Raw genomic sequence first — 13,379 nt, forward strand, 5'->3', positions numbered from 1 at the left:
AAATTTAAGCAATCCCTGTCATACATGAAATCCTGACAGTTTCTTGAAAATGTAGTTACTGATTTTTTTTTAGAAACATTTTTCACATCTTTTCACTCTACTCACAATCTCCCATTTGATATAATGTAATGTAATCTTGGGACAGATATTGGCACTAATTAAAAGATGTGGTTTGATTATAATTTTTTCGCTAAGCTAAGCGAAGCTAAGCTAAGCAAATCTCAGCTAGGCAAAAGTGTGATTTATGTTAGACTGATCCTTCCCACTCTCCGTCAACTCTTCTATTCACTGTCCTTCCCTCTCAATACAGACGTGATACTGTCCAAAAATACCTGTGAACTTTTAACCGTAGGGGAAAAAATCTAAAAAATCCTGACACCAGATTTAACTATGTGGCTGGAAAACACACAGTGCAATGTTTGTCACAACTGAAATAACAAGATTCCCTTAGATGATTACAGAGAATGTTTTGAAACACTTATAAATCATGTTCGATCATCATGAACAACCTGATTTGCATTTTGTCATAATAAGTGATGTTTAAAGCAAATCCATGTTGATAAATGATCATTCTTTAATCATACTCTTCTCTTTGAAATAGTCTGAAATGAGAGAAAAGACTGATATTACAGAAGTTGAGTGGTAAGGTTATATGGAAATAACAACCACTGTAAAACATAGTGACGTATATCATGAAGAGCATATAGTATGACATAGAGTACTGCTGTCACCCTGAGGGTTTTGTAACTGTGACACCTGAAATACCTCATGGCCTAAAACAACCTGAGAGCTTAAACAACCTGACAAGTTTCCTGTTGCAACACATTGTCTGTCTGGTGTTTCACACGATTTTTGGTAAATGGACCAGTACCAGTACCAGAATATAGCGCTTCTGTAGTCTTTCCGACCACTCAAAGCACTTAACACTGCTACTTTCATTCACCCATCCACACCACATTCACACACTGATGGTAGGAGTTTCCAATGGGAACCATCAGGGTTTTTTTTAATCAACACATTCGCACCAATCCATCACCACTGACCAACAGTGGGAGTAATTCAGGGTTCAGTGTTTTGCTCAAGGACTGCAGGATTTTTGGATTCTCCTTCAGTTTTTACTTACTGTAGGCTGAAATGCTCCGCAGATTTTTCAATCTGATACCTCTCCAGAACAGTTTTCAGATCAGCCAAACGTTTATTTGTGTACAGCTGTGGCTCCTCATCGTATCCATCACACAGAGGCCGCTTACGACTTAACCTACATGAAAAGATGATGAATAAAGGAGCAGTTTGTGTTCTTCAAGTGGACCAAATACAATCTAATATCAACAAAAAAAAAATGTTTTCCTGAAAGAATGAAGTAAACTGAGCTGGTTTAGCAAAAAAAAAAAAAAACAGTCAGATGCAGATGTGTGTTGTACTTACATGGAGAGTATCATCCAAACTCCTCACCACTTTTGGGAAAGGAATCAAACAATTGCAAAGTGGACCGTAATTTGTTTCTTATCTCCACATGTCCAGGTTAAAAGTGATACTTCTCTGTGACTCTGATCAGGTTTACTAAGAAAGCTTCTTGAGAGTGTGTGACTGTCAGCTCTGAGCTCCTCCTCTTATGCTTACAGCAATACAGATAATACCCAACCTGCACACCGTAGGTTACTACTACATTTACCCTTGCAGCCAAGACACACTGTGTGTGTCATCGAGTGTCAGTGAGTCCCCTCTCTTTATCCAGTTTGGCAAGTTCACAGAAGTATACGCATAAGCATGTTATCAATATGCCCTTTCTTCAGTGGTGCATTGTGTCAGTTTTGCCTATAAAGCAGCGTTGTAAAATTCAAATGAGGTTTGACAGGCTAAAGTGATTCGAGGAAGTCACAAAGTTGAGACAAATAGTGTGCAAGAGGTTGGCTTCAGTTCACAGCTGTTTACCCTTGAGCAAAATCTGTTACCTTACAATAACACAATAAGTTCTTTATTCACCTGGAGACATATGTCTATCATCCAAAATAAAGAAAAAGAACAACAACAGAAAGGCCCACTGCAAAATGAAAATATCAATCTCAAAGCATTTTAATGGTAAACCATCTCATATGCCAGAAGTTTGTTTGCCTCATTGGGAAATTATCATCTTCATCATTATTTATAAAAAATAAAAAAAAAGTTTTTGTACAACATGAGGGAGCATTTAAGGAAATATTTTAGTGAAATGTTTGAACTACACCGAACTCACTTGTCTGCTGTAGTTACCCTTGACTTTTCACCAACACATTCATTGTTACTGTAATCTTTTTGTTTGTGCAAATCTTCAAAACCAACAAAGCATCAGTTTAAACAACAATTTACTCACTTTTTTTCCTTTTTCTAAGAAATGCTGAATGCTGAACATATGCAGGCACTGTTTCATCAAATACTGTATGTTAACGTGACAAGACTGTTGCTACAAATAGAGCCACTGAATGTGAATAACACGTCGTAGCATCTATATGTTGGGACACGATACCCACAGAAACAACTACAATACACTGTGTGTTTCAAAGAATGGTGGAAGCTTTTTTTTTGGAAATCAATCTTTTTTTTTTTTTTTTTCAACTATGTGAGACACAGCAGTTACAATGAATGTGTGGACAAGACTGACGCTTTATTTAAGAACGCAAAACTTACCCACCACTGTGGGTTGACTGTCTTTGTCCAAGAGAAAACATCCCCTGATTTGGGCAATAACTCACTTCTTGTGCTGGGAAAATTTATATATGCAGGGTTTAGTATATTAAAAAAAAAAAAGGCAACTATTGTAGAGATTCACATGAAATGCTTCAGACATGTGGGTCACAACAAGAGGTCATTAACAGTTGGGGGTTTGAATGTATGACAGTCCACCAGTAACATTTTTGTCTCAGTCATGTAAACAAAACTTAAGATGTTCATCAGAGTTGGAATCATCAATGAATTACTGTGTTTCATTGTTGTTCCGTCCTAGGCAATGGTATGTTAACAAAAATTATTATCATATTTTTCATGAACAAAATAAATGATGGCCCACAGTGAGTGTGCTAAAACCAACGTTTCTATAAACCGTGCCATTTAGGGTTAAAGTAGAAAAAAGGGACCGACAACAGCTTTAACTTATATTTTCAAATAATAAAATATTCACATCCTGTTGTATCTTAAACATTTAAAAGACTTCAGAATTAGGGTTTTGGTTTAAAAAAGTACTTATACAAATGCAGGATATGAGCAGCAAAAGGTAAGAACAGCTTTGGCCACAGGGGGGCACCCAAATACAAATTTAAAGTCCCTTACATGAGTTTTAAAGTCTGCATGAATATATTTGTGTTTCGTGTAGAACATCATGTAATTCTCATACATATAAATTAAACCTGGCAGGACTCTGTGCTTGGTCTGTGGCTCTTGGGTGTCCTCTGCTAATTTGCTTATGACATTTGGCAGTGATGCAGCTTTACTCAGGTCACAATTAACAGGCTTTACTCCACACCTAGCTGTTCTGAAGTTACAGTGTTACTCAATGATAATACCTTATAGACGCCATTGAGGGCATCACAGAGGATTTACTTTGGTTAAAACTTTAGTGTCTACTTTTTAGTCAGATGTTAGGTTCTTAAACTAGCTGTAGTATTATTTTCCATTGTAATTTCACATTGCACTACAATCTTTTTTGGTTTTACAATGGAAAATAAAGTTTATTTTTCCTTTCATCAACAAACTGGATTATGTGGATTTATTGAAACCATATGTAATCGAGTTTGATCTATGTGTATTGTGTGTATTGTAAAAGATGTTTGTGGACACTTCTTTTGCAAACTAAATTGCTTTTGGGGACAATAAAGATTTCCCAATCTAATTCAATCCCCTCTTGTATTTAGCTTTGTTTATTTATTTTTATTGACACAATAAATTTGGTGTCATTAAGATTTTACCACGAAACAGGTTTATTATAAGCCCAAATAACGTGATACTTAAAATAAGGATGGCTTGATTGATGAAAGGAAAAAATAAACTTTATTTAGGCTATATAATCAAAAAGATTAGATAGCCTTCATTTTAAAAAGAAGGGAAAAATAGAAACTGCTTTACACCATAATCATAATTGACATCAAAAAGATAATTTTCCATCAATAACAATCGCCAAAACAATTTAACTAATTAATTTTGTATATATTACGTGAATAGATTCCGCACTTGATTGGATGAACCGTATAAATATACCTGTGCCGAGACAGTGAATTAGTTGATGAGCCCTGTCTGGTAGTCAGGCCAACAGGTATCAATCCCTGGATTATATAATTTCATTGAGCAGGTAGGGTTTCCCTCTCGGATAAAGAACGAACCAATCAGAGGCCGTTCTGCTGTGACAGTCTTCTGAGGCGGGGCATCACACCAGACGCTCTGCTTTCTCATTGGCCGCTGAGCTCTAAGCCCATGACTCGCCAGCCAATCAGAAGCGTCGGTCGATCTGGCGACAGGTCGAGATCGAAAACTGTTCTCTCCATGGTGCTGCTGCTACTGGTGCTGCGGCTGCATCCGAACGACGCGTCGTCTTAATGGGGAGCATCCCAGCAGGTTTACACCGCACTTTGTGAAGAGAATCAGCTGAGCACCTGAAACAACATGGACATCGTCAAGTCTTTGGGCCACCCGGAGGAAATACTGAACCTGTTTAGGTTCAAGATGGGGGGCTGCAGCGCTGTCATGCCAAAGTTGGATTATGTGAGTAAACCGTCTTTTCAGCTATCATATCAGGAAATAAAATTGCCAGGTGAAGATAAAACTCAGCACTGTTTGCACTGTTAAAGAACTTTCTCTTGAAGCACACAGAAAATGTTCCCTGTGCATCAGCATGAGCCGTAGCAACACAAAAAACAACAGGTCTGCACATGCTTAGTGGATACATCCTGGTTTGTATTAATTTGACCTGCATAGTATTTTCTTTTTTCCTTCTTCTTCATGAGCTAATAGAAACACATTCAGCTAGCAGGACTAATTAGATCTCTGCTCACACACCTGCGTTAGCTCCGATTTGACCATTGACTCGGGATTTAAGTTGCATAATGAGCTTGGAGGGTTCATCACTGGGCAGAGATGCTGTGCGCATGTTTAACGGCTAATCCTACTGCAATCTGACCAGGGGAGAGAAAAGGGAGAGGATAAAGACAGGGAGAGAAAGTGCAGAAGAGAAGGAGATGGAGAACTGGTCCATTAATGACTTTTTAGTCATTAATGGCCCTGTAACTATCCTGGAGTGAAACTTTTGCAATCAGTATGAGCAAAAGTATGACTATGACAGTGACAGGCTGAGAATAAAAAGGCAGCTTGGTTTAAGACCCTTGCTGTGCCTAAAAAATATCCTCAAGTTGTATTGGCTAAGATCACCAAGTGTTCAGTGGTAGCTCGGTTTATGCATCTTACAGATGTAAAAATTAAGCATTGGTTTAAAATGCATTTTGAATGCTTTTCTTCCGCAATAAAATGTTGTCATCGAAAATAATAAGTTTACTTTTGCCCAGAGATTCTGTGTTTCCACCCATTAGCATAATAGATTTTGCTACATCAACTCTTTTGACACCATGTGACAGTAATTTACAAAACTATCCCTCCTGCCTATTCTAATCTAATGCATTTGGTCTGTTAGTGTTTAAGGACTATAAATACTTCTGCAATTCTTTCATAAGTCAACACTTGCAGACAACCTGGAAATGCATACCTTCAATGTCCAAAGCTGCAAGAACAAGCAAAACAATAGCTATTCAGATGTAACTTTTCTCATGAAGACAAAATGTGATAAACCCCCTAAATGTTACAGAAATAATAGGCTATCAAATGTAATTTAATGTAGATTGACTTGATATGCTCATTGTCAACACATTACAGTAACATAAGTGATATAGTTCAGAGGAGGAACATTTTACCCTGAGTTGTATGCCTTAGGACTTTGGATTTGTAATCATAGACCACATATTACCTGTTTTTTTTCCTTTTGCATCAATTAATATGTCGTTTTGTTTAGCATTTAGATTATCCTTCAGATGTCTAGTGTAAGAAACAATAAAAATACAACTGTTACAACAATTTTTACATAAACTAACAGGGCAAGAACATAATGCAAATCTAATTTAAAAAGAGAACCCAGAACATGTTTCAAGTTTTGTTTGCTCCTGCTCGTGCTCTTTAAAGTCTGGAAGAAGCTACTTGCTTGAATAAAAAAACTGTAAGATAAATAATAATATAAAAAGAAGGTAGATGGTTGCAATCTGCATTGTCACCACTAGATGTCACTGCAATTCATCCTGCACACTTGCCCTTTATATGGTCTAAAATTGTGTTAGTCTAAAGTAGTGTTACAGACTGTGTGTCTAAAAACCCACCGAAATACGCTAATAATGTTTTCATTAAATGAAAATATTTTATACTAAATAACTTAATTGATAGACTCAATTATGCTTCATCCTGGTTATGATCCTGTTGTCAATGAGTGCATGAGGGGGTTAAGGGACCTTTTTCGCTGGCAATAATATGCAGCAATTCTAATGCTTGAAATTAAAGCTGAATATAAAATTTAGTGATCCTGTAAATTAATAGCTGTTTTGCATACCGTGGTGGTTAATGTGCCAACCTTTTTTTTTTTGTTTTATAGGATAAAGAGAAATGTGAGGCTTTTACCCATAGACTGTATAAAACTGGTTACATTAGACCCGAAATCTAGATGGTAAAATCCCCAAAGCTAAACTGGGTCATTATAGTCGGAAAAATCATTGGGAGCTATTCAATACGCAGATATTATGTTATCTGTGTGTTCCATTTAAATTCAGATTCCGGCGCTGTCACGTATTAATGTACCCGTCTCCCTCTTAATGTAATGTTTGTCGATAGCACGTCAGGGCTAGAGTGGGTTTCTCAGCCACATTTCTTTGCTAACAGGCATATTAGGAAACACGCCGCTCGTGTTGTTTTGGGTAGAGACAGGGGGAGTGGCGTAATCATAACAGCAGATCTACAAACGCTGTGGATGGAAGCCGCTCATACAGGCAGTCTGGGTACGTAGTTTTTAGATCAGCGCAGTGCTTCTTTTAGCGTCCCTCCACGTCTTCCCAAAACGTTTTCACCTCAATCGACCTCCCAGCTCGCTTGTCCTCTACATGGACTACGTCTTTCAAACCTCTCCACAAGCCGTGGCGTCGACATGGACAAGCCAGTTTCATAGCTGCATGCTCGGTCGTGCTGTCAGGTTCTTCGTATGGCCGGAGCTTGCTGCAAGTGTCCAGTCTCTCTGGCCGTGCTTAAGCGTTCTCTCTCGGTCGCTCAGAGGGGCTCCGGATCCGCTCCTCCTCGGTCCCTCCTTCTGGGCTGGAGACTGGGGGAGCGGGGCCTGCAGGAGGCCGCCCGACCCTCCAGTGCTTTCAGACCTGCAGGCGTTTATAGACACACTGCTTTTCTCTGTGTCTCCTGTCAGGAGTCCATGAGCGAGAGTCTGCGGACGTGCTATGTGTACCTGAACCAGACCAGTCGAAGTTTTGCAGCTGTGATACAGGCTCTGGACGGGGAGTTGAGGTGAGTTGACGTTGGACTGAGCTCAGCTGGCTCCAGGTGAGAATGGGCGTGTGTCTGTGCAGGCATGTTTTCTTTCCCATGGGGCAGAACCAGGGGCGTTGGCTGAGCTTTACTTCCCTTTTCTTCAAACCTGCTTTGCTCTGTTCAACAACTTTGTTTTGCATTATTAATAAGCACAAAACGACTCAGAGCTTTTCCAATCATCTTAGAGAAGTTAAGACTTTTTTTTTTTGCATTGACGCAAATATAATTTCCTCTGTTATATTTCGTTTAAAATCCAAAATAAAAACTAACACTTGTGAGCTAAACTGTCCTGCAGACACAGACGAATAGATACCAACTAAACGCAAGGTACAAGTGTCCTTTATCCCAGACATTTGGTACAAAGATAGCTTATCATTAGCTTCTCTATCCAACCACAGGCTGCAGCCTCAGTGAACCAGAATACAGTGCATGGTTGAGCCAAAGCTTTTGTACACTAAGGGAGAGTTGGGTGTTTTTTCTTCCAACATTTTTTTATTTACATAATTTTTGTTTGGCATGTCAAAGCTGACTTCACAAATGTGCTTCTTGTTCTAATGCCCCAGGGCAGAAGATGCCATAATAATTTCGACATGTGGACATATGTTTCAAAACAGAATCATTTTGCACATATCAGTCAAAGAAATAGTTGCAACCAGCACATAATTATTTTTTTATTTTGCAGTGATATTGATGGAGTTTGCAAGAAACTCTTGCTTGTACCATGTGTTCAGGATTTTGCTTGAAAAACTTTTAAATGAGCAATAATTTTTCAAAATTGCCAAGGTGCCATTTGTTTTTATTAGTTGATAGGAATATTGGTACAAAAATTGTCTTGTGTAATAACAGTAGCAAAAATAATAATTATCCCCTTATACATACTAAGATTGACCTGGGCTGTGAGTTAGATGAATATTATACCTCCTGATGAATGATGTAATGCGGTCACATTCTCCTGCTGACCTGTTGTAACCTGCTGCAGTCAGTCTGAGCTGCCAACATTACAGAAAGGTCTAATTTAAGATCACCTTTCAGGTCACAAAGAGAAGTCAGGCATGAGCACACAGCTGTTAAATACACATCTTTAGTGTGTCTGTGTGTGTGTGTGTCTGAGTTCTTTTTAGTGAACTTTGTATAACCCAGACAAACCTGACAGCCTGCTGTCGTCTTCTGTCGACGAGGCAACTTTTTAGCTTTGGGTTTCAGGATGCTTCATTAACATCATAGCCCTCTCATTCCTTACCTTTGTCCTTGTTTCTTACTTTCTAGACATGCAGTTTGTATTTTTTACCTGGTGCTGCGAGCGCTGGACACAGTTGAGGATGACATGAGTATTCCTCTGGACAAGAAAGTTCCCATGTTGAACGATTTCCACACCTACCTGTACCAGGATGAGTGGTGCTTCACAGAGAGCCAGGAGAAAGACCGACAGGTTTTGGAGGATTTCCCCACGGTCAGTCGCTCAGAGGGGCTCCAAACCTTGGAAATAACTAAATTATCATTGCAATGGCAGAGCGTCATTCACAAGCCTCATGCTATAGAATGTTAACCATGATGTTTTATGCAATGCAGATATCACTGGAATTCAGAAACCTCGCCCAGGAATACAGAGATGTCATCTCAGATATCTGCCACCGCATGGGGGTGGGCATGGCTGAATTCCTGGAGAAGAAAGTGGGATCCATGAAGGAGTGGGACCTGGTAAGTTTTAGCCTTATTTTAAATTCATGTTAAGATATCAGACATAAAAGGAGTAGGATAAAAACATATTCATGTTTACCTGCCGAAAGAAACAGAAATACTCATGAAAACATTGATTGAACACTTGTCCCTTTAATGGAACCTGATATGTGCAATAGCACCAGAGAAGACTTCTAACACTTCAGCCTGACAGGTTTTAAAGACTTATTGATACAAGATTTTATAAAGAAGAAAGTTCAGAGATTACCTCTTTTGTTCATATAGTAATCAATTGAGCAGTGAAAACTGATTTTGTTCTGATTTAGCCATGAAAACCCAACGCAAAGGGCTGCATACCATCTCAAATATAAATTTTAAAGAGGGGGAATCATGCTTTCCCATATTTTGAACTTGGATGAAAAGTAACTGCTGAATGTTCAAACTTAACATGCAGATTTTCAAACTTCTACACATTCATATGTTGCAGAAATCCTTGAATCCTTGTATAGTGCTCAAAACAGTCTATTGTAAAAGTAGCACAAAAATTCAGTCCAACACATAAGATCCTCAAACTTGTTCATGGCACACTGAAGTGGCGGGCCTCACTCAACAAGGTCTATCCATAGCTCTGCTCTTTAACAGACCTCTAGCAGGTTGGAAGAGGGTTTGTGAAGTTAGGAGCCTGAAAGAAACGGCATCTAAGATGAAGCATTTCAGACAGAGAAAAATAAACAAATGAAAAAACTGTGTGGGAAAAAAGAGATTTAAATTAGCTGTAAGTCATGCAAGGCTATTACAGAGGAACCATAGGAACAGTTTAAAGCACAATACCCTCTGGCAGGTATTGACTGGCACTGCAGCAGCCATTTCTGCATTGTCCTCATGTGTGACCCGGCAAAGAGAGGGAAACTCTCAAACTATCACCATTTTACAGAGTGTCCCGATTTTTTTAGGATATTGGGGTTGTATGCAATCAGTTAAGTTGAACAATATAATGAACTAAATGTCAGAAAAATTACAGTCTTGTGGAAAAAGCCCAGTCAAAAGTCACCAATCATCACTCATGTGCCTGTGTAACTCAAAGCCATGTTTGTCCTTCGCGCAGTACTGCCACTACGTAGCTGGGCTGGTCGGCATCGGTCTGTCGAAGCTGTTTTCTGCGTCCCAGCTGGAAGACCCCGAGGTGGGGCGGGACACTGAGCTTGCCAACTCAATGGGCCTATTCCTCCAGAAGACAAACATCATCAGAGACTATCTAGAGGACACACAACAGGGACGTGCCTTCTGGCCACAAGAGGTAAGATATGTTATTTGCATTGCATATTTGTGTGGCTGATGAAGAAAACTGTCTAAAATACTCAATCAGCTCCAGTGAGTGTTGTGAAATTTACATCTATAGCAAAGGTGTTTATATAACCTCTTGTGCTCTCACAGTGAGCCTTTTATAATTAAATATTGACACATTTGATCATCAGAGTATGTTGACTTAAAACACAGCACGGAGAGTTTTGTTATTGAAGCAAGATAAGACATAGCTCCCATTCATTTGTGTGCTGTGTTGCATAAAAGCTGACTGTTAAATTGTAACTGACAAGAAATCATCCACTCAAAGACCACTGTAAATACAAACAGATTTTGTTCCAGGTGTATTACAAATGAATATTTACAGGAGAAGGCTGGTATATAAAAACAAATAAGAAGTGGACACAGAGAAAAAACAGTGTGACTCTCCAGCTAGTCCAGCCTCCATGCTGCTCTCTATCCATTGCCACTCTGCAAGCATTACACAACTCTGTGCTCTCTTAAAGAGCCAGCAGCTCAAAGCAACAGCCTCATCACAACATGGAATAAAAGAATGCATATAAAACACATTTTAAGTTGAGTAACCTTTTTTTTCTGAAAAAAAAAAAAAAATTTAAAAAACAAAAATGTTCATTTCCCTGGAATATTACAAACCTGTGAACAGTAAGTAGAAGAAAATGGTAACACAGCTTTGCCTGATGTAATCGTCTGTGTTTTGTGCAGGCTTGGAGTCAGTTTGCAGGTCGTCTTGAGGACTTGGCCCAGCCTGAGAAGCTGGACTCTGCTCTTTCCTGTCTCAACCTGCTGGTCACTGATGCTCTGAGGCACGTCCCAGATGTCATCGCCTACCTGTCCCGCCTACGCAATCAGAGCGTCTTCAATTTCTGTGCCATTCCACAGGTAAAAAATGTGTTTATTAACATCTGCTGTGACGCTGTGGTTCATGCCACTGCGTTATATGTTCTTTAGATAAGTGTTAAATTTGGTGCCTCTTTGGAACTGTTAACACTGATATACGTGTAATTTTGGCCCTGGTGATTAAAGCTAGTTGGATTGATATTCAGTTTTCTTCACATGGATTTCCTCAAACAAGCCTTAATTAAAATTTTCTAGATATCCTCTTCTTTGACTTTCTGTTATTCATTTTTTTCACCAGGTGATGGCGATAGCTACACTATCAACGTGCTACAACAACCCCATGGTGTTTCAGGGCGTGGTGAAGATCAGAAAAGGACAGGCCGTCACACTCATGATGGAAGCCACCAACATGAGAGCAGTGCAGACTATCATCTCCCAGTACAGCCAGGAGGTTAGTGTGTATCAGTCTGTATGTGTGCTCGTGTAATTCCATCATACTGTCACACTTAAACAAGTTACACTTTTCTCTGTCTCTCTGCAGATCTTACAGAAGGTCTCCCTCACTGACCCATCACGGGACAAAACTCTGCATGTCCTGGCTCTGATCCGAGAGAAGTCTGCCCTCTCCCAGTCCAGTCTCCCCTCCAGGACCCACCACCTGTCACCCATGTACCTATCTGCTGCCATGCTACTCGCTGCTCTCAGCTGGCAGTACCTCAGCACTACAGCGGCACAGGCACAGGGCACCGGAGACATGCAGGGACAGTGAGCCCAGTTTGTCCTACACAGACTCACAAAACCCTTTTATCTCTGCTGGAGGTCTGACTAGAGGTATCAGGATCATTTGTTGCCCCCTAATTGTGGTTGTCATAAGGCCATGGACTATTGCTGCCTTCAAATGGAACTTGTGAAGTCTTACATTGTGATTGAAAGGCTAAGCGCAATGGCAGCATGGACACAAAAATTTCAGTTTTCTTTTAAATGAAGAAAAGTGAGAAATATTTCTTATTTGGACTGGAATAAAAGAACAAAAGAAAAAACAACAAAATTAACAATCTAGACTATTTGCTAGTGCTCATGGATGATTTAAAAGAGATAGGGTCTCTTCTTGTTAACTTAGTAAACACAACCACATCTGGAGGCACCAATAGGAAGACTGTGAAGTCACAGTCGAGTGGAGGGCTGGTATGTTTAGGTATTACTCCATCGTGCATCCGGATAAAATATCAACACATTCACCAGCATCAACAGCACATTGAAGCATTCAGTGTGTTTTTCTGTTTGATGTTAATATAATATATATTTTTTGGTTTGTTTGATTTTGTTTTTAATTTTTGACCTTTGAATTGAGTGGGAATATTTTGCATACATAAAAATTTCAAGATAAAAGAGAGTAGCTAGTTTTCTACATTGAGTCAAAAGTAAAATACTTCAAAAATACTGCCCCTCCTCCTTTATTTTGTGTCAAAACCCAAGTATCTAATTTCTGTTTGTCAAATCTAAGCTAGCCCCGTCTTCTGTCTCTAATGTCTGTACTGGAACACAACAAATGAACTGTTACATGAATCCACTCTACAGTATCTGTACTGTATGTAAGAGTGACAGTACCATTGAACCCTTTCATGTCTGTTTTTTTCTCTTTCTATGCTTTGTCCTTGAAAACAGCAGAAAACAAAAAAAATGTGCAATTCAGAGGTAGTTTTGACATTTTTCTTGAAATGAAAGATGGAGAACAAATGTAATTTCTGATACATTTGATATCTGAGAGAGACCGTGTGTTTTAAGACTGCTAGCTAAAGTGTCCTTAACAGAGCTTTGGGGAGTAGAAAGGCTAGCACAGAGTAACCTTGTACAGAACCAAAGGAGAGCTACGAACATTGCTATGTAATGTGAAATTTTGATTTGTATATATTTGAGAAAATAAAGAGGTCATTGAAAGTTGCAAGTCATGA

The 13,379-nt window shown here is 39.2% G+C and overlaps 1 protein-coding gene across 2 annotated transcripts; it reads left to right on the forward strand.

Moving 5' to 3' along the window:
* Nucleotides 1-4,549: 4,549 nt before the first annotated feature.
* On the forward strand, nucleotides 4,550-13,353 carry fdft1 (farnesyl-diphosphate farnesyltransferase 1). 2 transcript variants are annotated; one of them, XM_074685693.1, is made up of 8 exons: nucleotides 4,550-4,728; nucleotides 7,469-7,566; nucleotides 8,857-9,040; nucleotides 9,160-9,288; nucleotides 10,373-10,564; nucleotides 11,293-11,469; nucleotides 11,726-11,878; nucleotides 11,969-13,353. In XM_074685693.1, exons 1-8 carry the CDS (start codon nucleotides 4,630-4,632, stop codon nucleotides 12,194-12,196), a joined length of 1,260 nt encoding a protein of 419 aa, XP_074541794.1. In that variant the 5' UTR covers nucleotides 4,550-4,629; the 3' UTR covers nucleotides 12,197-13,353. The 2 variants fall into 2 exon arrangements, with proteins under 2 accessions (XP_074541794.1, XP_074541793.1); XM_074685692.1 differs by lacking the exon at nucleotides 4,550-4,728 and having other exon boundaries at nucleotides 7,117-7,566.
* Nucleotides 13,354-13,379: the final 26 nt, after the last annotated feature.

Source organism: Halichoeres trimaculatus, unplaced genomic scaffold (assembly GCF_033239565.1).
Source record: "Halichoeres trimaculatus isolate MK-OKI-2021-1 unplaced genomic scaffold, fHalTri1.1 fHalTri1_scaffold_13, whole genome shotgun sequence".
NCBI classification, from domain to species: domain Eukaryota; kingdom Metazoa; phylum Chordata; class Actinopteri; order Labriformes; family Labridae; genus Halichoeres; species Halichoeres trimaculatus.

Excerpts from the sequence above, each read along its gene's own strand:
- fdft1 (XM_074685692.1), top strand. The coding sequence starts at position 7,253 with ATGGCCGGAGCTTGCTGCAAGTGTCCAGTCTCTCTGGCCGTGCTTAAG. Across the intron at positions 11,470-11,725 it reads ATTTCTGTGCCATTCCACAG|GTGATGGCGATAGCTACACT; the intron begins GTAAAAAATGTG and ends TTTTTTCACCAG. Across the intron at positions 11,879-11,968 it reads TCTCCCAGTACAGCCAGGAG|ATCTTACAGAAGGTCTCCCT; the intron begins GTTAGTGTGTAT and ends GTCTCTCTGCAG.